The 27985-nt window shown below is 36.6% G+C and overlaps 2 protein-coding genes and 1 pseudogene across 5 annotated transcripts; all 3 read right to left on the bottom strand.

Moving 5' to 3' along the window:
• Positions 1-1704: 1704 nt before the first annotated feature.
• On the bottom strand, positions 1705-9518 carry LOC114734139 (ABC transporter G family member 22). 4 transcript variants are annotated; one of them, XM_028921681.1, is made up of 10 exons: positions 9324-9518; positions 8381-8761; positions 4854-4945; positions 3946-4337; positions 3656-3839; positions 3257-3565; positions 2886-3173; positions 2515-2799; positions 2325-2432; positions 1705-2233 (listed from the first exon to the last, which is right to left on the bottom strand). In XM_028921681.1, the coding sequence occupies exons 2-10, from the start codon at positions 8739-8741 to the stop codon at positions 2012-2014; spliced, it is 2241 nt and encodes a 746-aa protein (XP_028777514.1). In that variant the 5' UTR covers positions 8742-8761; positions 9324-9518; the 3' UTR covers positions 1705-2011. The 4 variants fall into 4 exon arrangements, with proteins under 4 accessions (XP_028777514.1, XP_028777515.1, XP_028777516.1 ...); XM_028921682.1 differs by having other exon boundaries at positions 8381-8754; XM_028921683.1 differs by having other exon boundaries at positions 4854-4924; positions 9324-9517.
• A 5165-nt stretch (positions 9519-14683) lies between these two features.
• Positions 14684-21365, bottom strand: LOC114734141 (calcium-dependent protein kinase 20-like; annotated as a pseudogene).
• Positions 21366-23580: 2215 nt separating this feature from the next.
• On the bottom strand, positions 23581-27243 carry LOC114734158 (pentatricopeptide repeat-containing protein At5g06540). The gene is made up of 2 exons (XM_028921704.1): positions 24814-27243; positions 23581-24735 (listed from the first exon to the last, which is right to left on the bottom strand). The coding sequence occupies exon 1, from the start codon at positions 26945-26947 to the stop codon at positions 25079-25081; it is 1869 nt and encodes a 622-aa protein (XP_028777537.1). The 5' UTR covers positions 26948-27243; the 3' UTR covers positions 23581-24735; positions 24814-25078.
• Between the last annotated feature and the right edge of the window lie 742 nt (positions 27244-27985).

The raw sequence follows: 27985 nt of genomic DNA, 5'->3' as shown, positions 1-27985 counted from the left end.
TTCACAAAAATTATTGTCATTTGCTTATAGATTGTTATCAAAACCAGTATTAATATTGTAATGGGTCCTTATTTATGATTTTTTTTGTTTCCAATGTCTTTTTTATGATTTTTTTCAATAATTAAGTATATCTATCCATTTTTTTCCGTTGCTAACTCAAAAATTCTATCTCGATCTTACGGAGACGATGTATTTAAATTCCATCCCTCCCCATAGACTCCCAAATTTGAATAGATTTTGTTTTATAATTTTTCTTGATTATTCCTATTAGTAGTTATATATACGAGAAGATTTGCATCAATAAAATTGATGATGGAAGGTACTCTAAAGAAATAAACACATATATTATAAATAACTAACTTAATTATTTTTTAATATGTATAAATTATTATTTTATTTTCATATTTAAGATCAAATGGAGTAATGTTTTTCTTGCAATCTGTTTATAGTAGAACTTAAAGCCAATCTATTGTCAAGTTTGCAGTGGCCAAAAATGCAATTGATAATTATTTTATATTTGAAAAGATAATATTTAATTGTGAAAAATATCTGCTCTATTTATATGGAAAAACAAAACTGAAAAGCAACTGTTAGGAATAAGTAAATGAAAAGTGCAATATAAATAATAGGTGAAATTAAATTTTTATTTTTAATTAAGTTCGAAAGAGGAAACGAGGGGCTGGCCCAGATTACCCTGGAGAAGGTGGGCAATTTTCTCTGCAGGAAAGAGCACAACATGAGACCCAGCGGAGGTTTTGCTTTTCAGACTTTGATGGATTGCAAACGGCAAAAGCTCATGAGAAAATGTGAAACAACTGAGTTAGACACAAATAGTTGTTTGACTGGGGTAAAAAACCTAATCAACTTTTGGTCTTTATTTCAGGTGGATTTAATAAAAAAATTTGATTTTTTAAAACTGCAGTTTCAAACGGTAGTCATTAAAAATGAGCATCGCAGATTTACCCTCATATTTTCTCATTTGCCTCATCTCTTTCGTCAGCATAATGAGGTTTTATTTAGACTAAATGAATTTTAATTTATATTAATGTCTGTCGATTATATATATTTAATTAATTATTTACAATGTGTTTTCAAATTTATCTACAACGTGTTTTCAAATTTATCTACAATGTGTTTTCAAATTTTTTTCCGTAACAAATATTTTAATTTTATAATTTTACAAATAAATTATTTATATTTTATCATAATAATTTTACGTATTTTCTAAAACTATTATCACATTAAAAACATAAAATTTTGAACACTAGAATCTTCACCTGGCCCAATAATAATTGAAAGTGTTCAGAATACCATGTGCACGATCACACTATTTTTAATATTTAATATAAAAATTAGTTAAATATTTAAAAAAAATTTATTTATTATAAATAAGTTACTTGACTAATTTTTTAATTTCTTAAATTAATTATTTAACTCTGAAGATAGAAAGTAATATTATTATCTATTTATATGCGAAATATTACAATTTAAAACTCTCATCTCATCTCATATTAAATACTATCTCCGGTTTTAATGATAAGATCTCATTTGTAATCTATAAATAAAATCTTATAACTAGGACAAGAGGTAGTAGAAAGCAAAGGCACATAATTATCTTATTTCAAAAAAATAGTTTGCTATATACCAACCTTATCATGTTATCAAATTATGTTAAACTGTTATTAATAATTATAAATAAAAAAGTAGAAATAATAAAATTTTCATTTACAAGGCCGGGAAAGGTAGCTAAATGTGGCATGGCATCCTCTCGTTGATTTAATACTTACTAGGAATGATAGGTACGGATATATACAGAGGCATGGACGAGGCAAAAGCTTGTCTGAGATTTTGCAGCCTCTGACATCTAATTTGCTATTTTGGGATTTCAGGTTTCAGCACCATAGAAACATATTATGTTGAGAAAACTAAAGAGCAGAAGCTTCATTGACGTTCGTTCGGCATTTCACCCTATTTGATGAAAATCCTAGCAACTCAATCTATGACGTTCCTTCTAAGCTCCGCATGGAAGCTTCATCCGCCGCAACGAAAGGTAGGCTAATAAACGATAACCAAAAACCATTGCTATCAGAGCACCGACCTCTGTCCAACCATCGTCAATTCTCATCCCATTTATGCCTCTCGAGAGGCCTCCGTATTGCACTTTGAGCAAAAGTTTGTATGTGTGGTAGTTAAACGAAATGTACCGAATCCACGATATGAATTTCGGTACTTCCTGCCACATTTAAGAGCGCATAAATGGGTTAATCAAATGAATTGAAGATTTTGCAACCCAAGAGAAATAAAACAGAGAAGGGTAAGCTTACCTTTACGAAAAATCCTCCGGCCAGCATGAAGGTCATCACAGTCACTGAAGCCAGAGTTGTTGCTTTCTTCAAGTCCATTAGTGTGGCCCCAATAGCGAGTCCAAGCCCCTGCTTTGTTATCAACCATGGTTAGAATCTGAGGTTATTTTGTTTATAGTGTTGCCTTCTATGTATTTGCATAAATGTGTACCTGAGCCGCCACAATGCAGAGGAAGACAGTGAGAATGCTGTAGAAAAATGACTCGGCACTTAGTCTCAGACCGGCCATGAAATAAACAACCAGCAGGAACAGTACTGGCAGTATTAAGTCCAGTGGAACATCACTTGTAGTCCTAGCCACAAAGTATGCACTTAGCCTGTACATGTCAACTGCCCTCTCCTTTGCCAACATTGCTCTCTCTTGAGGAAATGTGAATATTGCAGTGAACACGGGAAAGAATCCCCAGAACACCGCTATGAAGAAAAGTAACCCTGCCTGTAAATGCAGAGGAGTCAAGGTTATAGAGAAGTAAAAAATGACCCATCTTGTACTTTAAGGTAAGAAGATTCATGTTTGCTTACCTGGTCTTGAAGACCTTTTGGATTGTTAGCATCTGATTGCCACCAGAGTAATCCTAAGATGACTGCAGTAGAGAGAACTTGTGTGATTCTTAACCAGCTGAAGTAGTCGTGCCTCCGTTCTTTTACTCCTCTACAAAACAGTATGGAATACTGCTCACACCACCTTGTCCCCCACTGTCTTCTAGGAGAACAAACCTTAGACTTCAGTGATTCATCAAGAGGGATGGGCACCATTAGCTTTCTCTTCTCTGTTTCAGAAACTCGAGTCTTGTATGCTTGTACTAGATACTGCTTCGCATAATTAATTTATTCAGAATCAAATAGAAAATCTGTAGTCTCAAGTTTTCCTTTCTAATAAAATGATAACTGACCTCTTGTACCATCGCTGGTGATGGCTTCCCATTCTTTGTTTTGACTTCTGCATTTTCCATCTGCACTTTATCCTCTAACTCAGAAGGTACAGAAACATCATTTATGTTTCCATTTGCGAGGTCTAGCAAAAATTCTGCAGGGTTCATGGCAATAAGAGGGGAGCATCCTATGGATTGGAAATAAGGCATTGCTTCAGATGCTTTGCCAAAGTAAAGCAAGCTGCCTTTTCCCAGTAGGATCAACTTATCAAATTTGTGAAATAATCTGCTTGATGGCTGGTGAATTGTTGTCACCACCGTTTTACCAGCCTGCCATCAAATTGAAGTATTTTGTTAATAGTTTGCCAAGAAATTTCATTGGTCCTGAAGGGAAAGGATTAGAATAATAGTAATTAGTACCTCTGCTATGTCTTGTAGCATCTGAACGATCTTCAAGGCTGTCGTAGAATCCAAACCAGAAGTTGGCTCATCCAGAAAGAGAAGCGAAGGATTGATTATAATCTCATTACCAATGCAAACCCTTTTCCTCTCTCCTCCAGATACCCCACGAACAAAGGAGCCACCGATCATAGTGTCTTTGCATCTAAGTTACATGATATAAGAGCATCATCCGTCACAGCCCATAATTTAATCACACACACACACACACATTTATATGACTGCTGCTATGCATTTCATGGAAATAGTACCTATCTAAGCCAAGCTCATAGATGACATCCAAGGCTCGTTTTTCCTTCTGGTCCTTAGTGAATGTATCAGGGAGTCGCAGACGGGCTGAGTACGTAAGTGTTTCTTTTACAGTGAGGTGAGGAAACAGAACATCATCTTGAGTCACAAACCCTATCTTGCTTTTGAGATATTTGCTATATGGCTGGTCATTGTAAGTGATAGAACCTCCAGCAGTGGACTGAATCAATCGCCCTCCCAGAAGATTCAAAAGGGTAGTCTTTCCACTCCCTGAGGGTCCCATCAGTGCCAAAACTTCACCTGGATTCACAGAACCAGTAATCCCATTTAAGATATCCTTCTCCTCACTTGTTGTCATGCCCTTGATCACCACCTTGTAGCTCACATCCTTGAACTGCACATTACAAAACAAGAATTCAGTTTGTTGAATTAAGCATCAAGGTTGAGCTCAATGCACCAAGACATCTTTAATTTTCTTGTTAACTAGCTATGCATACTGCTACACACCCTTCTTTCTCAGCAAAACCTTGTTTTGCAGTTCCAAAACCAGCTGGGTTCCAAACCCGAACCTATATCTTCGAGGTATGCAAGAAACTAATGTGTGTGACGCTAACTACTCATGGTTAACAGGAAAGAAAGGTAGTCTTGTACATCAATGTCATATGAAATGAAACTCTGTACAAGACTCAACCTGACCATGCTATTGCTATAGCCATGTTTCTATTGGAGGCGTTGATTGCTAAATGAAGCTTCACCCTCAATTTCCTGCCCAAATACATGGCATAACACATCAAATCTTACGCGCTATGGAAGCCTTGAACACCTGGCAGGGAGGTGTACATAGGTGTAGACGTGGAAAATTAATGGAAGGGAAGAGAAGAGACGAGAAGAGAAGAGAAGAGAAGCTTACCTTGAGAAAAATAGGCAAGGTGGGTTCCGTTTGAAACTTGAGGTGGCAAGTTCCCGCTTCAATATCCTCCGCTGCAATATACATATGCAATCCTTTTTAAACAACACAAGGAGGGAACAAGAAGATCCTTCAGCAGAAGCCTTGAATTCTATTCCAGGCAGCTAGAATTTTTGCTCAGTACAGTGTAAGTGTACACATATGATGCGTGTTTTAAGTATGTCAGCGAAATATATGTGTGGTGGTGATCTCCTTAATTAGCAGGGAAAAAAAATATCAGTAAGATAATGAAAACTGCTCATAAAGGAGTTTCATCACGGCTTTCTCCCATTTCTCATAACATGAATGCTATGTGTGATTCCCTACAAGTCCAATTCGCTCTATGTATATGAGCTGATGAAAAGTCTGAAGTAAGACACTTGATCAGAAGACAAGACAGTGAGACACAGTAAGCAAAGCTAACAGAGGTCGATTTTAATTTTAATGAGGGGCCCAGCAGTGAGACAAAATGTCCTCCCACAAAATAGGCATAGAGATCGACAAGAAATGAGAAAAACAGGAAAACAGAGGGGACAGCAATAATAATAATGGTAGCAAGAGGGCTCGGACGTTACCTTGATTTTTTTTTTTTTTTTTTTTGCTGAACTAGCTACCTATTGTTTAGTTTTGACTAATAATTCATCTTTAGATATTTCTGATCTGAACGGGTCAATTTTTCTGCTACCAGGTGGAGTAATCAGATTCAGATCATTAATTTGTTTAAAATTATAATTGTGAAAATGAAAACTAAAAATAATGGGAAATTACATTTTAAAAATGTTTAGTGAGAACAATTATATATAAATCTTGTCAAATCTCCAAACTCGGTTTTAAAATACTACTTCAGATTCTAATTATAAATTTTGTTTGTTGTCTGTGGAACCAGAAGTAGTAACCACGTACTGCAAGCAACGCAGTAAAATCCTCTACACGAAGATGATCGACGGCGTAACGAGAGGGGCCCTCAGGCAGGTACGGGGGTTTTGTCTGAAAAGTCAAAGGAGGCTGTGGTAGTCCGAGAAAAAGACAATAGAGTGCAACTTGATCGTTTTTATTGTTCTTGGTCCAGAGTGCAACTTGATCGTTGTGAGATGAAAATGTTACTTCACCTGTTTTAAGTATAAAATTTATTTTATAATATATTTTACATTATAAAATAGGTCTTATATTTATGATGGGAAGAGTACTATTTCCAATATCTTATCTAAAAACTAATTAGCTAATTTAAATAGATTAAAAAAATTAATTAAGTTAGTTATTTGTAATAAATAAATATTATCTTTCCTAAAATAACCTATTAATCATATGTATTAGTTAGAATTATTATTTGATAAAAATTTAACATGTACACTACTATAAAAACTATTTTAAAAAAATAGATAAATATGAGAGATTAAATAAGTTGAGATTTTGTATTTAAGATCAAATTAAATATAAAACTAATTTTTATACTCCTCAGTTAATAGAACACGAGAGCAGCCTATCGGACAAAGACTCTAGATGGTAATAAGTTTGAAAGGAGAGGTCATTCTACAATTCCCGTTTCGAACACAGGCAAACAGTTAAGATAAGCACGTACGCCTGGCTTTTATTGCCCTCTGAATGCTTCCTTCTTAGCGCTCCCTCATACTAATGAAAGCAACAACAGTATTAAATAGTCTTAATTTATCGCAGCAAGAAAATTCAGCAAGCAGCGATCTAGTTGACCCATGACCAATGAGAATTGGGAACACAGGATGTTCCTCTGGGCATACTTTACTTGCGGGACCAGCAGCAAAACAAGCACTTAAGTGGTGCACATGAAGCAGCCTATCGGACAAAGACTCTAGATGGTAATAAGTTTGAAAGGAGAGGTCATTCTACAATTCCGTTTCGACACAGGCAAACAGTTAAGATAAGCACGTACGCCTGGCTTTTATTGCCCTCTGAATGCTTCCTTCTTAGCGCTCCCTCATACTAATGAAAGCAACAACAGTATTAAATAGTCTTAATTTATCGCAGCAAGAAAATTCAGCAAGCAGCGATCTAGTTGACCCATGACCAATGAGAATTGGGAACACAGGATGTTCCTCTGGGCATACTTTACTTGCGGGACCAGCAGCAAAACAAGCACTTAAGTGGTGCACATGAAGTACTGTTCTTGGTCTCTTTAATTTTCACGGGCACACCCGCACAGGCAATCCTTTTCTTAAAAACATTTTTGTTCAAAAAGCACTGTTGTGTACTAAATATAAAATTTTTAGTGTGAGAGACTAATTTCTGCCATTAAAACCATAGCTTCTTGGTACTGTTCTGGTCCTTCTTGTGCTGGGAACTACCTGAATCACTCGATTTTTGACCCCCTACCTCACCAATCATGCATTTCTATTGGCCTTGGGGCTTGGCCGGACTCATGTCTCTTTTTTTTAATAATATATAAAATAATGTGGCCTGATTCTACCGACAAAAGAATTATAATAGAAGACAATTAAAAATTATAACCTGCATATGATGATGACTAAAGAGCCTGTAGATATAACATACATATAAACAGACCTTTAGCGTAGAAATGGTACCTCCGTACCCATGTTATATGTTGAAGACAAATAATTCCGTTGCGCAGTTTTATTATTAAAGTTTTTTGCATTTTCCCCGGGAATTAGTTAGCACTGCCTCGTGAATTCTATTCAGCTACGGACAGGGACCATTGGGTGTGGGGTGGTACTTTTCCGTATCAAACGATAATACTCCTCCGGTCCTTAATATAAGACGCATTTAATTAATTTGATTAGATTAAGGAAGTTAGGTAAGTTAATTAATCATAAAAAAAGTGACACATTTTTCCTAAAACACCATAATCATCTTTCTTAATACCACCTCTCTCTCTTTTACTTGATTATAGTTGAGGGAGTAACTATAGGGGTAATTTAGAGAAAATTGATAAATATAAGAAATGGGTCTTATATTTAGGACCGAAACCAACTCAAGAATTGAGTCATATATTAAGGACCGGGAGAGTATACATATATATATATTATAACAACTTTCAACATATTTCATAATATAATATACTACCTCCGGTCCTAATTATAAGAGTTAATTAACTAATTTGAAGAGATTAAGAAAATAAGTTGAGTTAGTTATTTGTCCTAAATATATGTTGTCTTTCCTAATATATCTTTACTAATCAAGTGTATTGGTTAGAATTACTATTACTAGAAAGACTATTTTGAAAAAAAATATATAAATATGAGAAACAAAGTGGATTGAGGTCTTATATTTAGGATAAAAATAAAAATCAAACAAGGTCTTATATTAAAAGATCAAATGTAGTATTTTGTTTGATTTTTTTCACTTACTATCCTTCATTAATTAATCAAACATGTGGGAACAATAACCATATCCACGAGAAAATGAAGATAATTGCAATTTTGGATTGAGGTTCATGTAACGATGGTTAGAATCCTGAGAGGGGAAAATTTAAAAGGAGAGTGAAGAGTAGAGGAACTTACGAATGTCTTGGTCTCTGAATGGCTTAGAGTCAGTGATTTCATCAGGAGTGAGCGTGAAGCCGGTGAAGGAGAAGGAGAGGCCCAAGCTGGCGCTGGAAGCTCGGCTGAGGGCGGCGCCGCTGCCCACTTCATCCAAATCCACCTTTATCTGAGCACTCCTACTCTTCCTTATGTGGCTGTTTTTCCCTCCCGGCGACATCCTCCTACTTGACTTCCTCGACAGTGTTCCTCCGCTTCCCCCACTATCCATCATCCCGTTCATCGAATCGCTCGACGTCGCCGGCTTCAGCGCCGCCACCACCGTCTCCACTAGCTGCTCCGATTTCGTCCTCGCCAACCCACACGAATTTGTCTTCTCCATTCTTATTGATGATCTTCACACTTTCATCATATTTCACAAAAATTAGTCCCATCTCTAAATTAGGCTGTGCAAAACTGTTAATTAATTAAGAAAGAAATGTTTAACATTTTTAGTGCCCAGCACTTGAGTTACAGGGAATGCATTTGTTCTAGGGTTTGATACTCTCGATTATTTTGATTGTCATGTCATATTACGTGGAAATAATTAAACACACTGTAAATTATAGTTATCTGACTCGATTGCAATTAAGTCCATGCCGGAAACTGCTATATATGCTATATAACTATTTTCCGGCCGGGGCTATCTAGGGGAATTTTTTTAAGAAAAACAAAAATGAGGAGGGACCAGGATGAGGTCATAATAAATAATAATCAGCACGTAGGAGATAATGTTTCTGACACAGTGGGATCCAGATATGCATATCCAATACATGATGTAACAGTCTCTGCTACTGAAAATATGATTGGCGGCCATGAAAGATGAGAAGATATAACAATTTCGAAGAGACTTTTGAATACTATACATATAAATATGGCAGAACAGCAAGCAGTGCAAGAGGAATATAGTTGAGTTTAGCCATACCGTTTCTGGCGAAAAATAATGAAGTTCGTCGTGAAGTGGAAGACGAGTTCTGGACGACAGAGAGATGGCTAATTTTAAGAGATCCTATACCTATACGGAATGGGAACGTCGTCGTTGCTCCATACAAGCTAATAATAAATTGAATGAACCAGTTGCTCCATCATGTGGACTGTGTAGCACATTGATGACTCATCATAACACACCCTCCTTATATATATATAAGCAATTAAGAGACAGCCAACCACATACAGTTACCAGAATACCCTTGTTCCTGTCACAGCCAGCAAATGTGAACCCCATATAATTCAATTCTTGATAAGTATCGCACCTGTTAATTACGTAGAGATAGATAGATGCACATTAATTAATCACCCCTCGCCATCACCTCTCATTCATTCCACGTCCCTTCTTTGCCGTACACGTGTCTGAGGTTTAACGTGTTCCTCAGTTATCATTTTCCATATGCATTCTTATTCTGAGGAGGAAGGAGAGTTAGGTTGGATTAGATGATTGATATATTATTGGCATGCATGCACGCGTACGTTTGGTATTAATAATGAGTTATTACTAGTTTTTTTTAACCTTGTGTGCATGCATGGGGTTAGATCAAATGCAGACAAAAACCATGAAGAAGATGACGACCTGGCAATTTTTGCCTCTTGAGGTTTTGTTTCCATCCGAGGCTGCCCTGAACGAGAGGGAAGCTAGGGTTCTTGGATTTTTGCTTCCAAATAGGCGTGTACATGTTTCCTTCCCAGTTATAGATCCCTAACATTTCGCGTTTCCTATACCATTTGTGTAATGTTATACTGCCAAAGGACAAAGCGTACGTGCTGGCTGTGTCATAGTGTGCTTGTCAACTTCCTTTATTTCCTTGTCCTTTCTACATATCTATTTTCATCATTTAAGCGCGAGACTATACTTTGCAGTTATGAGAAATTTTCTTCGAACCTTTCATGAAAGGTATAATTCTATTTAAATTCCATATATCCTCGTTATGCTGGGCAGTGTGTTGCATTACGAATAGGCCATGATTAGAGAATATTGCTGGTTTTTGTTATAGATTTTGATTGATTGATATTTTATTAAATAAGTATGACTTGAAACATTAATCTATGTTGCCCTGTTAATAATCACTCAACTCTGGCTGTTCATTAGAAGAACTCACGTGCTCAGATTTTCAATACACTGATGAATTATTGCTTAAGCCATGATGTAATTTAAAACAATTAATGATATGTATCGCTTTATATATATATCTATATATATATATATTCATTGCTCTCTTCTCTCTTTCTCACAAGCATATCTGCATGCATGCTTTTACATTAGCCATCAAAATTCTTCACGGAACGTAAAAATATTCCGTCCCACTTTCCCGTTGCTGATATATACATGATGTTGAATTTGATTAGCTTTTAGGTGTTGAGGGTTTGTGTGCATGTGATGAAAAAAAAAATACTCCTTCTTCCATCTTAATATAAGATTTATTTAACTAATTTGATTAGATTAAGAAAGTTGGGTAAATTAATTAATTATAAAAAATATGACATATTTTTCCTTAAAACACTATAGCTATCTTCCTTAATAGTTCTCTTTTTTCTACTTGATTATAGTTGAGAGAGTATAGGGTAATCTAAAAAAAAATTAATAAATAATATGAGAAAATAGGTCTTATATTTAGAACCAAAACTAACTCAACAATTAGGTTCTATATTAAGGATCAGAGGAGTAACTCTTAATTGTTGACTGGCTATATAATTTTTAGTACAGGTGTGACATTTTTCCCCACCATATCCACATGGGTTGGTAACATTATTATATATATCATCGCAGAAATTGGGTTTGGGGCCTTGGGGCACAAGAAAAGTTGTCTAACTGGGAAGAAAATGAAGCGTCGCTAACACTTTTATTTTAATTATGGCTTGTTACACAATTAGCGTACCTGGTTCAGCAGTGAGAAAGACAACTTTTTTTTCCCCCCCACAAAGAAAAGGTAATTAAATGGGGAAGAGAAGGACAAAAGGGTACTTTGACGACGGAAGGTGTGTTTGTGGTGCATAAGAAGTGTGTGGACCCGAAGAACATGGCTGGTCCTTCTTCCTCCACAGCAGCTCCATTGCCACATCTGGTCACTCCTCTTTTAGTCTTTTCTCGTTTTCCATTAATTATTATTTGTCCTGTTTGGCCAAAAAAAATTAATTATTATTTTTCCTCGATTAAACCTTAACCTCACCAAGCCCATATTTATGACATCACAGCTACTATACTGCTACTTCATCTACTTGAGCTCGTTGAGTACCTCATCTTAAAATATTATTATTAATTATAAGAAGTTCATTACCACATTATTAAAAGAAAATAATTGAAAATCAACACATATTTATGAGAAATAATTAACTAAATTAATTTTTTTTAAATTTTTAAATTAGTTATTTAGTTTTTATATTAATTATTAAAATTAATATTATCATGATCTATAAATTCACTTCACCAAATTTATTGTCGTCGCATCAATCTTTTGATTATATATTCTTCTTCAGATAAATAAAACCCGGCGCCACACGCAGGTCTCAAAGATTAACTAAAAAATCATAGTTATAGCTCCCAATTTGATATATAAGGATTGAAACAAGGAAGTACACACGACTCACTGCTTCAGACCCCTCCTCTTCCTTTCTTCTTTTAATCATAAGATTAATATTTTAACACTTTAGGTTTAAATCTTTTTAAAACTATTATTAAAATATTAAATTATAAATTATATTAAATTTAATTTTAATGGTTTATAATGCACTAAATGTTTTAAATTTTTTTTATAAATAGCTTATAAAAAATTAAAATCTAAACAATTAAATATATTAATCTAATAGTTAAAAAAAAGAAAATGGAAAGAAAAGATGAGAGGCGTCGATTGTCGAAGGCCACGACCCACACCCTAAGCATAGTTTTCAGAGAAATTATAGGAATTATTTCAGACGTGTCATTTATGAAAACATCAATGATGATCAATGCAAGTGATATGATAGTGATATCGAATGTATTGACGATGGAGCAATAGGGAGGAAGAGTGGAGGACGGATCCAAGGGCCTCTGATTTCCTATCTGCAGGCTGCAGCAACATAAATGCGGAGGGATGGGCCGGGGGCGGTGCCCTGGGTGGAAGGGAAAGTCAAGTGACAAGGACGTGATTGGGACAGCTGGAGCGTCCCCGCTAGGTCCCTGAGATAATGCCTCTCCCCTTGCCAGCGGGCTTACTGCTGATCAATTCATTTCGATTTAGTTAAATCACCATGTCGGCCATTAATGTACACCATGCTGGCATTCAACAAATCTGATGCTCTCCGACTCTATTTCTCTCATTTTCCATTTGCCTTATAGATCAAAGTAATATATGTACATATGATTTTTTTTGAATGAATGATAATAATGTAAAAAGGGGACATGTTTTCCATGTTTCAGTTAACAGAATATCTTGCCAGAAAAACAAAAAAAATTAGAGGACCCAAATCCAAAAAATTAACGAGGCTTACTGATTTATACAAATTACTATCACTACTCTTAAGCGGTGGAAGTATTAAACACATTCATGATGGGGAACATGGTGCGGAGCCGAGTCGTGCTTCCTCGCCACGTGTACCTTCCAGAATCCACAGTCGACCGTTTGGATCTTTCTTTGGCTTGTTGGAGTCCGGTGAGTGACTAGCACCGCACATCATCTGACGCGTGCTCACCATTCGGCCGTTCTTCGTGAATTTTGCTTCCACGTGTTTACACCGTCTCGCTTGGACCGCCCAGGGTGCCGCCCACGCTTTTCACCTGGCCTCTCTCTAGAAATTCCACAGCATAATTCAGTTTTCCTGTCTGCGTCAGGGTCACCAAACTCCTCCTTCTAGCACAGTATACAGTTTTAAACACAAATTTATTTTTATTTTAAATGTAATATTTTAATTTATTCTGTCTTCAAATTTTATAAGCTTTTTAGATTATACCTGTTGAAGAGACATATGAAAAGATATTATTAATATATAGGAGAATATTATTAAAAAATGAACAAATATTTTATATAAATACTAATTTAACTTTTTATAAATTAATTGTCTAATTGCTACGGATTATATAATAGGGCGGAGTGTTTTTAGCTTTAGACTGTGTTGGTTAGATTTTCGGGTTCCATCGCTGAGGTTGTAGAGATCCGAACCAAGCACAAGAAGGAGGGGCGCCTTGAGTTTGAAGAAGCTTGGTTTTGTCATGACGCTGGTATGCCGAGCTAGGCGGCGGCGGTTGCCGGGCCTCTGGGAGTTTTGGTTTTGTGGTCACAGAGGAGGGGAGCCTCGTAGACTGAAGGAGGAGCCAGATGTACATTATTAGTCAAACAAACGGTCAACGTCTACGACTAGCTTCCGCCGAGTCTTTAGGATCCAGGCGCACCTAGCTAGCGTGAAGATTGTAATATCCGCTGGCTACTAATTAATATGTTGCGATAGGCATTGAAACTAAACAGACTGACTTATTAACTTGGCAAAAGAAACATTCGGGTGAATACTGGCTCACGGAAATAGTCTCACCCTCACGTACCCGAAAGAGAGAGGAAGAAGGAAAGGGTTAGGGGTTATATTTGTCTACTGATAAGTGACAACTACGAATAATACTCTTTCCTTCTATTTTTATAAGCAACAGCTATCATTTTTCTCTTATCTTTAAATATAAACAACATTTACAAATTATCTTAAATTTTTAACAAATTTTCTATTTTATCCTTATTAATTATTTATTTTAATACCCAATATATTTATTATCTTATTTTCTAAACCATCATCTCTCTCCATCCACATTCTCTATCTTTCATAAATAAGTACTTTCAATTTCTATCTATTTATTGTCTTTAACTAGTTTTTTATGCTTAGAAACGGAGGAAGTGTAATACTATTGTTTATCACTGTGCATTAAAAAAAATAACATTGTTTATTACTGATTTTTATATGAAAATATTATATTACATTAATCCCATTTTATAAATTTTAAATAAATAAGCATACTTGATTATTGCATTGTTTTTAACGATCAAAATTTTACTGCATCTATACACGAGTCCGAGCAGGCAGCCGGACAAGTATGGTTTACTTTCTAGCTTTTTTATTTTGAGATTGATAATTTTATTACTCACGCACCTAATCAAGAAATAAAGGAAAAAGCAGTACATGGTTGTTTTTTGGGCCATCAAAGCAGGACAGATTTAGAAATATGGTTCATTAAGGCAATCTAGTTGGGCAAGGATAATTAATTAGATGATGCCGTTTGTTGAGAAGCTAAGAAGTTGACGCACTAAGCCAGAAAGGACAAAGTGAAGGTCCAGATCGGAGCAATAAATCTCCTATATATTGACAGATCTGACGTAAATTGTCAAAAAATACAGATTTCCAAAAACTATTAGTAACCTTATCCTCACAAGGTCACAGTCGGTTTTTTCTGTGATCACAAAATTCTGGCATTTCATTTCAACATTATATGCATCTTGTCATGCTAGTTGGACTGCATTATCAGCAAAAAATGGAGATTTACGGGGAAAAAACAAACAACAAAAACAAAACAAAAGGTACTCGGGCGTGTATCCCCTGGAAGCGGCACTACAGATAAATACATGAGAAGATACAACATGATACAGTGCAGGCATGCACACCGTTTGAGTAGCAAGACGAATGTGCAGATTCAGTGATGCTCGGACGCACCCACAAGTCTGCCCATAGTATTTTCTAGTCCCTTCTTGCCGATACCAGCGTCCTCCATCATTGCAACAAACTCGCTGTAATCAATTCGCCCATCCTGAAATGAGCATAACATACAGGTTACAGTGTTGCCCAAGAAAAAAAAAACACAAGGAAAAAGGAAATGGCATGCATAAAGTTTTTCACTTCTTCAGAGAAAGGAAGGGAAAACAAGATGAAAAAATAAGTTCTTCATTTATAAAGCAGAGGATCAAGTTATCTAATAACACGATATGAGCATTTTTGACAATTCAAAATGACATCACTTTTTCAGAGAAATGACATGCATAAAGTTTACGTGCACTGTGTGTGTGTGTGTTGTGTGTGTGTGAGAGAGAGAGAGAGAATTGAAAAACCAGAGATCCACAATAAACATAGAGGACCCTCTATTTATGTAGCATATTGATATTAATGGCCATGATTAAATATGTAAACTGGTAAAACAGGATAAATTATTCTCATCGAAACAAAAAACAGAATAAATTACATTATCCCGGTCGATTTCTTTTATCATGTCATCTAGCTGAACATCTTGCAGACCAAACTGTTCGCAGGCATGTTCAAGTTCATCTCGTGTAATGTACCCACTCCCATCTCTGTCAAAGTAGTTGAAAGCTGCAAATAGATGCTCCTCCCTATGAACCTTGTTTAATTGAAGCATGGCTGCTATGAATTCACCGTAGTCGATGGTACCACTATTATTAATGTCTGCCTGAATTTTAAACAGCAAAAGCCAAGGTGTTAAACAGATGGAACGCATGACCAATCCTTCAGTTGAACACAATTATGCATAATTTCATCCCACTGAGCTCTGAGGGTTCACGTCACAACAATACCAGGACACAAGGTATAGAGACAACATAATTCCACAGAATGATAGCCGAATTAGAACAGGAAGAGGAAGAATATATTCTCCTCATTTCATATACTTCCTAGCACATATCAGTAAGAAGAACAAAACAGCATTCTCCTTTTACAGTGTATACATGCAAACACTTACCGCTTGCATTAAGCCAACAATCTCAGGTTCGTTGAGATTGGCACCCGCTCTCTCCAATCCATTTTTCAGTTCCTCTAGAGTAATGTGTCCACTATTATCTGCGTCTATCATCTTGAACATTTTTTTCAGCCCTCCAATTTCCTCCTCAGACAGACTTTCAGCAATTACCTTTCAAAAGGATAATACAGCGAATCAAGCCAGATGACATAAGTGACCACATCAAGTAGTAGTTCAGAACAAACTCTAACCCAGTTTATGTACAAATACGACATGACTCAAACAAATAATTTGTCACATGAATTTTTCAACTTATAGACACCTAAAATGCCCATAAAAAAAGACCATCTGGCATAGATGTTTACTTCACAAGGAAATAGGAAACAAACTCAAAACTAAATCCTAGTTCTGCTACGGACCTAAACTTTTATGCAGATGATTGCACATATGAATATCAATGCTACTTGGTGAAAAGAGCATTAGTCTCACACTTCAGTCCAAGGTTGTAAAATTTTCATGCTTAGGTTGGAAATGAGATGAAGAGAGAAAGAACAAAGGGTAATGGAACTGAGAAGAAAATAATTCTACCATTTGTTCGGATGTGACATAAAAGAGGAGTGGGAATTAAGAAAATTTTGAAGTGCAAATGTGTTAGGATTACTTTTTAGGAAATTAGGAAAATACATGAAAAAGGAAAGGGTGCTTTTATGGGTCAGAACTTTGACTTCCTATTTTGGAGAAAGAAATAGAAAAGTAGGACAGCTGTAGGGTGACTATGCTTAAAGGATTAATTTGGGGAGTGCGAAAGTCACTTTTTGGGGCTATAAATCACCCCTTCTGGTTCAGCATGAGGTGTGGAGAATTTTGAATTGGATTTGGGCCCTTGGGGAAGGAGAGTGCCAGCCTCTCAAAAGATTGGCAGACTTGTTGTGTGAGAGTTGTGTTTGTGTGTGCTGTATATGTCCAGTGTTTGAGTCATACGCGTGTGTAGTTTGAAGCTGTAATCCTTCTCTCCCTGTATCAGTCATTTTGTGAGTCTATTGTGTAACAAAGTACTCTTGTTACATCTCTGGATGTAATATGTTTTCCTTTGTGTTAGTTCTATCAATCGAAGTTATTTCCTTCTTTCGTGTGTTTATTTTTATCTATAGTCTTATTATTTTCTGGTTCAGAAGAGGGTCCTAACAAAATGCATCCACTACTAATTTCTGTTGAGAACGAATTTTAAAAGCACTTGCATAATTTTGAATACTAACAATCAAAGTTCTGATGCTATTTTACTTTGTGTTCATCTGTGGAGAAATATTTCAGTGCAATTTACGTTATCACTTCCATTTCTATAAAATTCCCCTTTATCTTCCAAAGTACACACAATGACTTTTATTCTGAATTTCAATCCTCCCAATATCATCCCTACGCTTCGAATGCTTACAAAGTGTAAATCTTCTAAACAATTGAGACCACGTTTATGTTTTAGTTTTAGAGAGATTTTCAGTAGATTCTTGGAAAAAAAAAACAAAACAAAACAAAATCAACAATATGCTGCTAGTGTCTTAATCTAAGACTTGTGCTTGTAATTTGTGGCACAAAAAGACATCTTTCTCTGTGCACACACAAAACAACATCACAACAAACATGTTCGATAACTTCCGAGTTGGACTTGTAATCTCAAATAGATGGGTGGGTACTCACTCGAATGGCCATCTTCTTAAGCTTGTTCAGAGCAGAAAATTTGTTCAAACGAGACAAGACGGCAGAGTCGAGAGGCTTGTCAGGAGCAACACCATCCACCTGAACCCAAGGGTGGCCTGCACATCAAGAGCCCTTCCTAATGGACTTGAATATTTGAAGATAATTTTAATAGGCCCCAATATACGATACTAGTGTTGGTCCTTAATATAAGAACTAATTGACTAATTTAAATAAATTAAGAAAATTAATTTAGTTAGTTATTTGTAATAAATACATATTGTTTTTCCTAAAATACCATTGCTAATTATGTGTATTAACTAAAACTACTATTTGATGAAACCTTTAACATATGCAATTACTACAATGATTATCCTAAAAAAAAAAAAAAAATATGAGAGACAAAGTGGATTGGGGTCCAATTGAATGTCAAATTAGCTCTTATATTGAGGTAAGAAAATAGTGTATGTTAAGAACAATCATATGAGCAGATCAATTGACATAACTAGGATGAAAGCTTAGACTTAACATCAGGTTCGTTAAAGACCAAGGAAAAATCAGGGCTTGCTAATTATGTTTTCCTTTATGCTTGATTGAACTGGCCAAATGTCAATATATTTCACATTCTTTGTAGCTGAAAGCTGTATTAAATTCCAAATTTAATTAGAAATATGCTTTTCTCCAAAAAAACAGCTGGAACAAAACGTCAAAATCCGTTTTACCTAAAAAAGGTCAGAATATGTTGTAGACAACATAAGCACGCCTTTTCGAGATTGTGGTAAGTAGTTATCTAACAAGATGAACTTTCATGTGAGGTTTTTAAATCAAGATATCCAGCATCGTAAGAAAGTCTTTGACATGACATGAAATTTAAACAAGGGGAGAGTGTTTACTTTCCAAGGCTGCAAGGAAGACAAATCATGTAACAGAACAACATGCATACGTACAAAGAACTTCATGTGCTGTCATCCTCTTATCAGGGTCCCTTATTAGCATTCTACGGACAAGATCCTTTGCACTCTCAGATATGCTAGGCCATGGTTCAGAGATAAAGTCAAGTTCTCCTCTTAAAACTTGCTCAAAAATTCCTTCCTCAGTCTCTGATCCATAACAAAAGATATCAGAAAATTTCATTTAATTCATATACACCTCAAACACAAATAGATATTACAAAGGAATTGACACGACAAAGTCAGATGTTATATATTTCTCACCATCCCAAAATGGGGGAACTCCACATAGTAATATATAAATGATCACCCCAACGCTCACACTCTTGTCCATAGTGCTTCAGCAGAACTTCAGGGGCCACATAATATGGGCTGCCAACTACATCAGTGAATTTCTGACCTGAAAGGATAAATATTTTTCCCAGTTTTAAAATAAAAAGTTTTAATAAGTCCAGTAAACTGCAAGAGCTCAAGTGTCAACATGCTTAAAGACAATGGTACACAGACTGCATGCAGCACACAGGTAATCTGCTATCGACCTCAGGTCATGTAGCATAATCAGTCCAGGTTTTAAGACTCAGCGATAACATTATTGGAAGGATATTGATTACAATTGTTGTCTGCAACTTGGGTGATTGAACCCTGCATTGTGCTCACACATTTGATATCTAACCCACATAGTTAGCAGGCCATCAATTTCTCTTTCTACCTGTGGAATTTACACTAATCGCTCCTGCTAACAACAAATAGATTCTCTTTGGGTACGTTGACTCCTGTTGCATCTAGGGGTACGGGGGAATCTTCTTTACAGTCAACTCAAAATAAACTAGTCAAGAAACCAATTAACAATGGCTGCTTGAAAATTTTGAATGAGACATAAATTAATTTGCAATTTTCCACAGGGAATTACTCGAATGCAAAGATAGATTTTAACACGGAACGTGGAGGAGATAGTTGAGAAAACAAATGGGAAAAGAAACCATCTAACATTCTTTTCTTTTTCTTTTTATACCTACGCATTGTAACATAAAGACTTTTACTTAATTTGACCAATATTTAAACGATAAGAGGAGAACTTGGCATGTCTGACGACAAATGGCCCTGAAAGGTTTTTGTTCATAGTTTACTCGAGGAACTAAAAGACTAGATCAACACAGAAAATTTAGTTTCATGAACCAGCTAATCATTTCCTACTGAACAGCGACATGGGATGAGTCTAGAAACATAGATAATCGAAGCCAACAGATATGATAAACAGATGCAAAATGTAACAATCTGCATTCTGAATAATTGTGAGTCAGGTCAATGCTACTTACGGCTGTAATAATCATCTTAAATATACATGAAGCAAGACTGTTTATAATCCAACTCAGTCTAGTTATGAATATACCCGGCTGGAAGAACACAGAAAGCCCAAAATCTATTGTCTTGAGAAGTGAATCTTCTTCCTGGCTAGCGAACAGAAAATTCTCCGGCTTCAAGTCTCGATGCATGACACCTAGAGCATGGAAGGCCTCCACAACCTGGACCATTACCCTTGCGAGCTGAGCCGCCTTTCTCTCGGTGTAGTGTCCTCTCTGTATGATCCTATCAAAAAGCTCCCCACCAGAACAAAATTCCATGACAAGATTGACGGCAACGGCGTCCTCATAAGCACCAAATATTTCTATCACGTTGGGGTGACCAGCCAAATGGTGCATTATCTGAATCTCCCTTCGAACGTCTTCCACGTCCTCAAGTGTTGTCAATTTTCTCTTGGCGATCGTTTTACAAGCGAACTCTTTTCCAGTAGTCTTCTCTATACAAAAGAGTGTCGTCCCAAATTGCCCTTGTCCTAGTTTCCGCCCCAGGCTGTACACATCCTTCAAGTTTAGAGTTTCTCTTCCCAGCACCGATTCAATTTGACGTCCTACACTGGATGCCCTTTTAACGTGAGTGCGTTTGTCACTTTTCGCGGCATCAGCGCTAGGACTTTCAGGCTTCCGTGGTTTCGGTTCGACGTCGGCAACCTTCACCGTTTCAGGTGGCCTACTCTGACCTGAGCCCGAAGGATCAGAACCATTAGGAGAGGCGGAATCTTTGGAGGTATCAGTACCTGCATTTGCCGGAGTTTTATCGGTGGTGGCCGCATCCGGTGGAGGTAGCCTGCCTGCCGGAGGGCGGTCTCGCCAAACAGCTGCCGAAACAGATTGCAAGAAGCCATTCCCGCCAAGGTTTGGTCCAACACAATTATTTCCCATAAAAAATTATGCCTTGAGCGCGTTCTCCGGTGACGCTGTAACTTCAAATGGGGAAACAGTACATGTCATTTGAATCTGCTTCGAAGAAGGGAACCGCATAGATTCTGGGAACTTGAATTGCACCATGACACAATTCGCCAGATTCTGTATACTATGAATGGTAAAATCAATGCATTTTTCAAAAGAAAAAACAATCTATACTCCTCTGTTTCTCATTCTGGTGATCTTTTAAATATTTTTATTATCAATCACTATCAATGTAAGACATGATATCAGAAGCAGGAGTTGAATGTCCCTTCGGAATCACACGATAAAATTGGAAGGGGGAATCAGAGCTGAAGAAACAAAGAAAAACAAAAAAATCCCAAGAAAGCGTTTGGACTTTGTGCTTATTGATGGAAGATCATGTGCCTCCTTTTTTGGGCCTGCCTTGCGCTTTCTTAGCCACCAATGCGCACATAAGCACATAAGACCTTCAATATGGATGCATACCCCAAATCCAACGGACCGGCTTTCCCCCCCTCTCATTTTAATGTTTAAGTATAACAACGGAGAGTAATTAACCTTTTTTTTTTAAACAAAAAACCAATATATGAGTTTTTTAATGGCATGTAGTATTCTAAAATAAATTTTAAGTGTATTTAACATCTTAAAATATTATTTTAGTGTTACTAGTATCTAACAAGTTGGATTTATAATATTTTTTGAGTAGCACATGGTATTTTAAACTAATTTTTGAATATTAAGTGTTTTTTTTTTGCCAATAAATATTGACTGTTATTACTGGAAAAAATAATCTAGGATACTGTATACGCTAAAAATTAATTTCAAATACTAGGTGCTATGTTGGATGCACTAAAATTTTTTTTTGAATACTTAATCTTACTGAAAAATATTTCAAAGTGAAGAATGTTATCAGGTACTACTAAAAAAATTACTATAGATCCAATTTGTTAGATGTTGGGTGCTATTAGAAAAATATTTTAGAATGTTAAATTTACTAAAAAATTATTTTGAAATGTTGAATATACTTAAAAATATTTCAGTGATGGGTATTAGTTTAAGAAAAAAATGATGAGCCTCTTCTTTCACCCTCAAAACGTTTTTGGCAGAGGAGGCGAAGAGGGCACCAAACGGCCGGTTCCTAGGTCCAATACGTTGAAATCTTCTGTTGAGAAAAAAAAAGTGTAAACATTTGTTACATTGAATAAAAGTTGTTATGTTTTTTAACCAGAAAATAAAAAATTGTTACCTTATCCTTAGGTTAGACGGGATGGTTGCATTTTGAATATAGTTTTAAATAATTGTGATATATTCTTTGATCTTTAATATAAGATCTAATTAAATAACTTGATTAAATTAAAAACATTAGTTAAATTAATTAATATGATATTTTTTTAAAATATCTTAATCATATTCTTTAATTCTCTCTTTTTTCTTTTTTATTTGATTATTGCTGGGAAATATCAATAAAACTAACTTGAGAAAAAAATTAATAAACATATAAAATAGGTCTTACATATAGAATCAATACTAACTTTTTAATTAATTAGATCCCATGTTAATCACTGAAAGAGTACTATACAGATGTTAAAATAAAGTGTTAAGTTTATTAGAAAAATTCATTCAATTTACCAAAAAAGCGTATCTTTATCAATAAAAATATAAAAATAACATTATTACAAGCTTATCTTATATTTTTTACAGGTAGTTAATCTAATAAAAATATTATGAAAAAAATTTCTTTAGAGAATATTGTTCTAAAGTGAAAAATCAAAATTAAGAATCCAAAACTGAATTTATTTTACATCCAGTATATTTGTCTATTTTATTTTATCGAAGAATGAAAAATCGGTTAAAAGTACAAATTTAGTATTTTGTCAAAAATTTAATTTGTGATTTTATAATTTTTACGGTTTTTTCTTGCGATTTTCGTCATAAAAAGAAAAGTAAAAAATAGAGAAAAGAATCCAAAACCGTGAAGGGGTCGTGGCCGTAGAAACCACCGGCGTCAGAAACAGGCGGGAAATCAATCAAATTCCCTTTCAATAAACCTCATCGCCAGCTTCCCACCTGAGCTTAGCCTCTCGCTAGTAGCTTCACGCTTCACTCCTTGTCGCGTTCCCTTTTCCTTCCGATCTAACTCGAATGCGCCATCGGTACGACGCTGTGCACACTGCACACTGATAGGATAGAGCACTCCGGATTTTCTCGGGCAATTTCTCATTCTATGAGGTTAGATCACACATATCAATTTCCCAAACCCTTGAGTCGCCATTTATTTGCGCTTATTATAATATTGACAGTATGAATGGCTGTGGACTCAATTTCTCCCCCTCATTTCGTATATGCCGAGGTTTATGTTGCTCGTTCTCTGATTATGAAATTGTGTTCGTGTGAAATCAATTGCAGCTCACTTGCTAAGTCTACTCTTCAAACAAATCTTACAATGTATTTTGATCAGTGATGAATGAGCAATTGCGGATCTCGACCGTGGCATGGCAAATATCGTAACTTGTTCATCTTCCCTCTCTCATCGGTTGGCGCTGACACAACGGTTAAAAGAAAGACACAGTCAGAACTGAGTAATTTTCATCCTATTCATGTGCATTTCGACTTCCATCATGCTTTCATACCTTGGTTCGAAAAGCGAATTTTAGAAATTAAGGATACAAGTGAAGAGACTAATACGTACTTGATATGTTTTTCTTGGAGCTTACCGTGTGTCATTCTATATTGAATTATCCGGTCTAACGTTAAGGCTTACTTGCGTGATCCATTAACGATTAGCTTGTTGCATCCTGTAGAGCATTTTTGAAGCACCATCATGATTTTGAGTTAGCTGCATCGGAGAAAAATTTCATTTGACTTTCCCAACCTTTTGTTCATGTTTTTACGGCCAACGTTAACCGTCGCCAAATTCTGGTGGAGGGAAATCTCACGTCTAAACCATCTGTGCACGCCTGGAAAGGAGAGCAGTTGAAGAGGGCAAATGCTGTAGACCTTTGGATGAATCTCCATCTCCCTTGGGTAGTTCTACGAAGTAAGTTTCTGCTTCTCTTTCAAGTAATTATTTCACTACATTTTAAGAACTTGATTTGTTTGTTACTGCAACCTAGTGAGATGGATAATGTGCTTCAAAGACGAGGATCATTAAGAATCCCAATGTACACTGACACACTTGTTGATGTAGTATTCCCTTCCAAGAAATCCAGGTTTAGATTGTCCTCTGGAAAAAAAATTATAGGAACCACCATTCCCGGTGTTATAGACTTATAGGGATCTCCATTGCCTCTAGAACGAAATGCTCCAACGCTACGTTCAATCAAACATGCGCTTCAAAAATCTTAATTTCATACCTTAGTGAGTAGTGTCTGTTACATACGTATTATATACACACACATACATACAGAGTGTTGTGTTGTGTGTGAAGCCCTTAATGTAATATACTCTTGGGTGTGAGACTCATGCAAAGGTGGCGTCCTAGTTCCTGTTCTTTCAACTCGGGGGTAAATGCACACAATATCCAATCTAATTTCACCCTGCTAATATAGAGAACTTGTGATCTAAATCATGAAACACAAAAATAAATCAAAATCAGTCTCTCCCCAAGTGTCCTCTCATTGTTAACAGACAACACGAACAACTGCCATGGATGTGAAGCTAAGGCGGAGGACAAAATACAGGTGTTAAGAGACAATGACTGGAGCGTTTAAATAAGGTACAAGCTTCCAAAGCCAAAAGCGGCTGCGGTGTTCTTTGCTTCTATACCTGGCAAAATGGAGACTAGTTAGTATTTAACCTCCGCAAAAACAGAGGAAGGAGAGATGGCGAAGGCTGAAACTTAACCTTCCGAGTACTTTCGCCCAAAAAAAAATCCCTTCAAGGGTGCCTGTTGAAAGTCGCGGGCAGAGGAATTGAAGAGATGTTTGATGAAGACACCCATACCCCGAATAATCCAGTGAGTTTTATTCATAGATGTGTCAGAGAGTTCAAAAACTCCAACTCAGTTGACCAGGTTGCAGAAATCATGAAATGAGAAGCCCCTCCAGAAGATATATTATCCAAATCCAAGCGCGAGTATTTTGCAAATGGAAAAATGTCATAACGCTCGTTACCAGTAATCCATACAGGAACACAAGCCTTCTTTAAAATGGTGGAATCGGTTTCGATCTCTGACAATTAAGTCTACTTTGAAAACCTTTGAGATGAACTTCGTAGCCGTGTGGCAATCTTCACAGACTCGCAAGTTTTTCACTATGCGAATTGGAATACGAGCTTGTGTCTTCAGAATTCCAAATGCTATGGCCAATTTTTCACTATGCCTGTGGAGTGCATCTTCCTTTTCCTCTTCGTCTATGTCAAACAATGCATCACCTGTGCTTCCAACATACCCTGCTAACCTTATTTTCTGGAGTATATCTCCCCACGTTCTTTCTATCTGCTCCATATCTGGGTGTGATTTATCTCCAACCGTAAATTCATGAATCTTTCCATCCATCTCAATGAGACTAAATCCAGGTGGCTTTCTAATTCGTCTATCCTTCATCATTCGTCTCACGATACTGGCATTTTCCCACTTGTTAGTGCGAGCATATATGTTCGAAAGCAGCACATAATATCCACTGTGTTCTGGTTGCAGCTGGATCAAAATCTTTCCCACCCTTTCTCCAAGTTCTACATTTTTGTGAATCCGGCAAGCTCCCAGCAATGCCCCCCATACGGCAGCATTCGGCTTCACTGGCATTTCAAGAACAAATTTCTCTGCCTCCTCCAGTTTCCCTGCCCGGCCGAGGAGGTCAACCATGCATCCGTAGTGTTCCAACCTTGGTTCCATACAGTAAACCCTCTTCATACTTTCAAATATTTCAAAACCTCTTTCTACCAATCCCCCATGGCTGCAAGCTGCTAATACTGCTGTAAATGTGATATCTCTTGGCTTAAACCCTGCTTTCACCATTTCAGAAAAACAATGAAGGGCTGTCTGGCCATGACCTTGCATGGCTAGCCCAGCGATCAGAGCTGTCCAACATAGTGTGTCCTTTTCCAGGAGTTGCTCAAAAACCTGAATAGCTTTCTCGATATTCCCACATTTCCCATACATGTCAACAATAGATGTTCCCAAGATTACATTCATAGTCAAGTTGTTTCTTATCACATACTCATGGGCTTTCACCCCTATTTCGAGAGCCCCTAAATGGGCACATGAAGATATCACACTCACCATCACTACTTCATTAGCCATCACTCCTTCTTTCTGAAGAACTTGAAATAATTCTACTGCTTCACCAAAACGATTGTTCCGAGCATACCCACCAATCATTGTGCTCCACGTCACCAAACTTTTCTGCGGCATCCTATCAAACAGTTCGCGCGCAGATTCTACATCCCCGCATCTGTTATAACCTGCGATCATCGAAGTCCAGGAGATTACGTCAAATCGATGAATTCTATGGAAAATGCAGCTCGCCGCCTTAACTTCCCCAACTGTTGAATAGAAATGAACAAGAGAATTTTGCACATAGACATCGTTTTCAAACCCGTGCTTAATGATTTGACCATGCGCTTGAGTGGCCATAGCCGCAGACTCCAACTGGGCACATGACTTCACCAAAAATGGGAAAGTTAAATTATCAGGAAGAATGCCTACGCGCTGCGCTTGAATGTAGTAATGAAATGAATTTTCTGGATTCTCACTGCCTGAGCAGCCACGGATTAGCGCGTTGTAGATAAAGAGATTAGGGTTCTGGATTTGGGAGAAGACCCTAACGGCATAACCCAGCAAGCTTGTTCCAATGGTTGCGTCTATACAGAACGCAATCAGACGACTGGCTACAAATACGTCGAAGAAGGCAAGGGTTCTTATCATATGACCATGGATGATGTTGAGATCACGAACACTGGAGCAATATTCCAGAAGCACAAGCTTGGGTTTCTTAAGCCTCAGCGTTTGTAGGATCAAACTACTGCTAGTACCGGTCATTTTCGGAGGTTCATGTTTCAGCGGGCTAAGAATCTACAGAATCAAAGTTGAGCACTGGTCCATGTTAGCATGGTGCTGTATCAGAATTGAGCAATTCAAAGCGAGAGAGCTTTTATGGCGGGGGCTACTCCCCTCTCTGGTCCCGCCTCAGAGGAGATGCGGCTTCCAATGCCCGCAACGGCAGCGTCTAAACTCTAAAGACATGTAGATCATCCGAGTCACCCCGAGTGAGACAGCCAGAAAGGTAACGAGTGAGATGGAGCAAGACGAAGTCACAGTCAGTACTTCGGATTTTGTTAGCGCGGGTATTTCTATAATTCATACTTGCGGGACGAATGGAAGCGGGCGAATTTAAAAGAAAAGAAAGCTCAGCTTGTTATAAAAATAGAATAGAGAAGGAAACGAAAGGATCAGTTGAGAATTGAAGATAAAAGATAAGAGGAAGGTTACATGATGTAGGCATAATCTTACAACTTTAATGGAATCTATAAATTTTATGATAATAAGATATAATGACCAGATAATAAAAGGTATATGCGTCATATGAAATTCCCATTTAACTATGCAGCTTGTGAAATTTTCATCCATATGTTGAAAAGTTCACTGACTTGTTTTCACACTAACCAATTACATATTTAATAATATCATGCCATATGAATGTGAGAACAGAAGTAATTTTGATAGAAATAAATATAGTTGTAAATCATCTTTTAATTTAAAGAAAGTTAATTGGGTATTTTTTGCTTCATCAGATAGTTAAGAAAAAAGATACATTCGATACATCTTTTAAAAGAGTTTAATAGTTAATAATAATTTATTCTTAAAAACGCAACATAACATGTCACAAAGCTAAATTTCGTTTTTACAGCCAAAACACAAAAAGGGCCGAGTGAGTAGGCTAAATCGATTGGCGTTATTACTCCAATCCCATATGTTTTCAAAAGAAAAACTCTTTTCGTTCCTCCGATTCAGTGATTCTCTGCCATTTTCCACTAACTTCCCTCTATTTACGAATTAATTCGCAATTGCTTCAGAATT

The sequence above is a fragment of the Neltuma alba genome, unplaced genomic scaffold (assembly GCF_004799145.2).
Source record: "Neltuma alba isolate B1F8T4 unplaced genomic scaffold, ASM479914v2 tig00013081_pilon, whole genome shotgun sequence".
NCBI classification, from domain to species: Eukaryota; Viridiplantae; Streptophyta; class Magnoliopsida; order Fabales; family Fabaceae; genus Neltuma; species Neltuma alba.
This window is presented reverse-complemented; position numbering and strand designations above follow the sequence as displayed.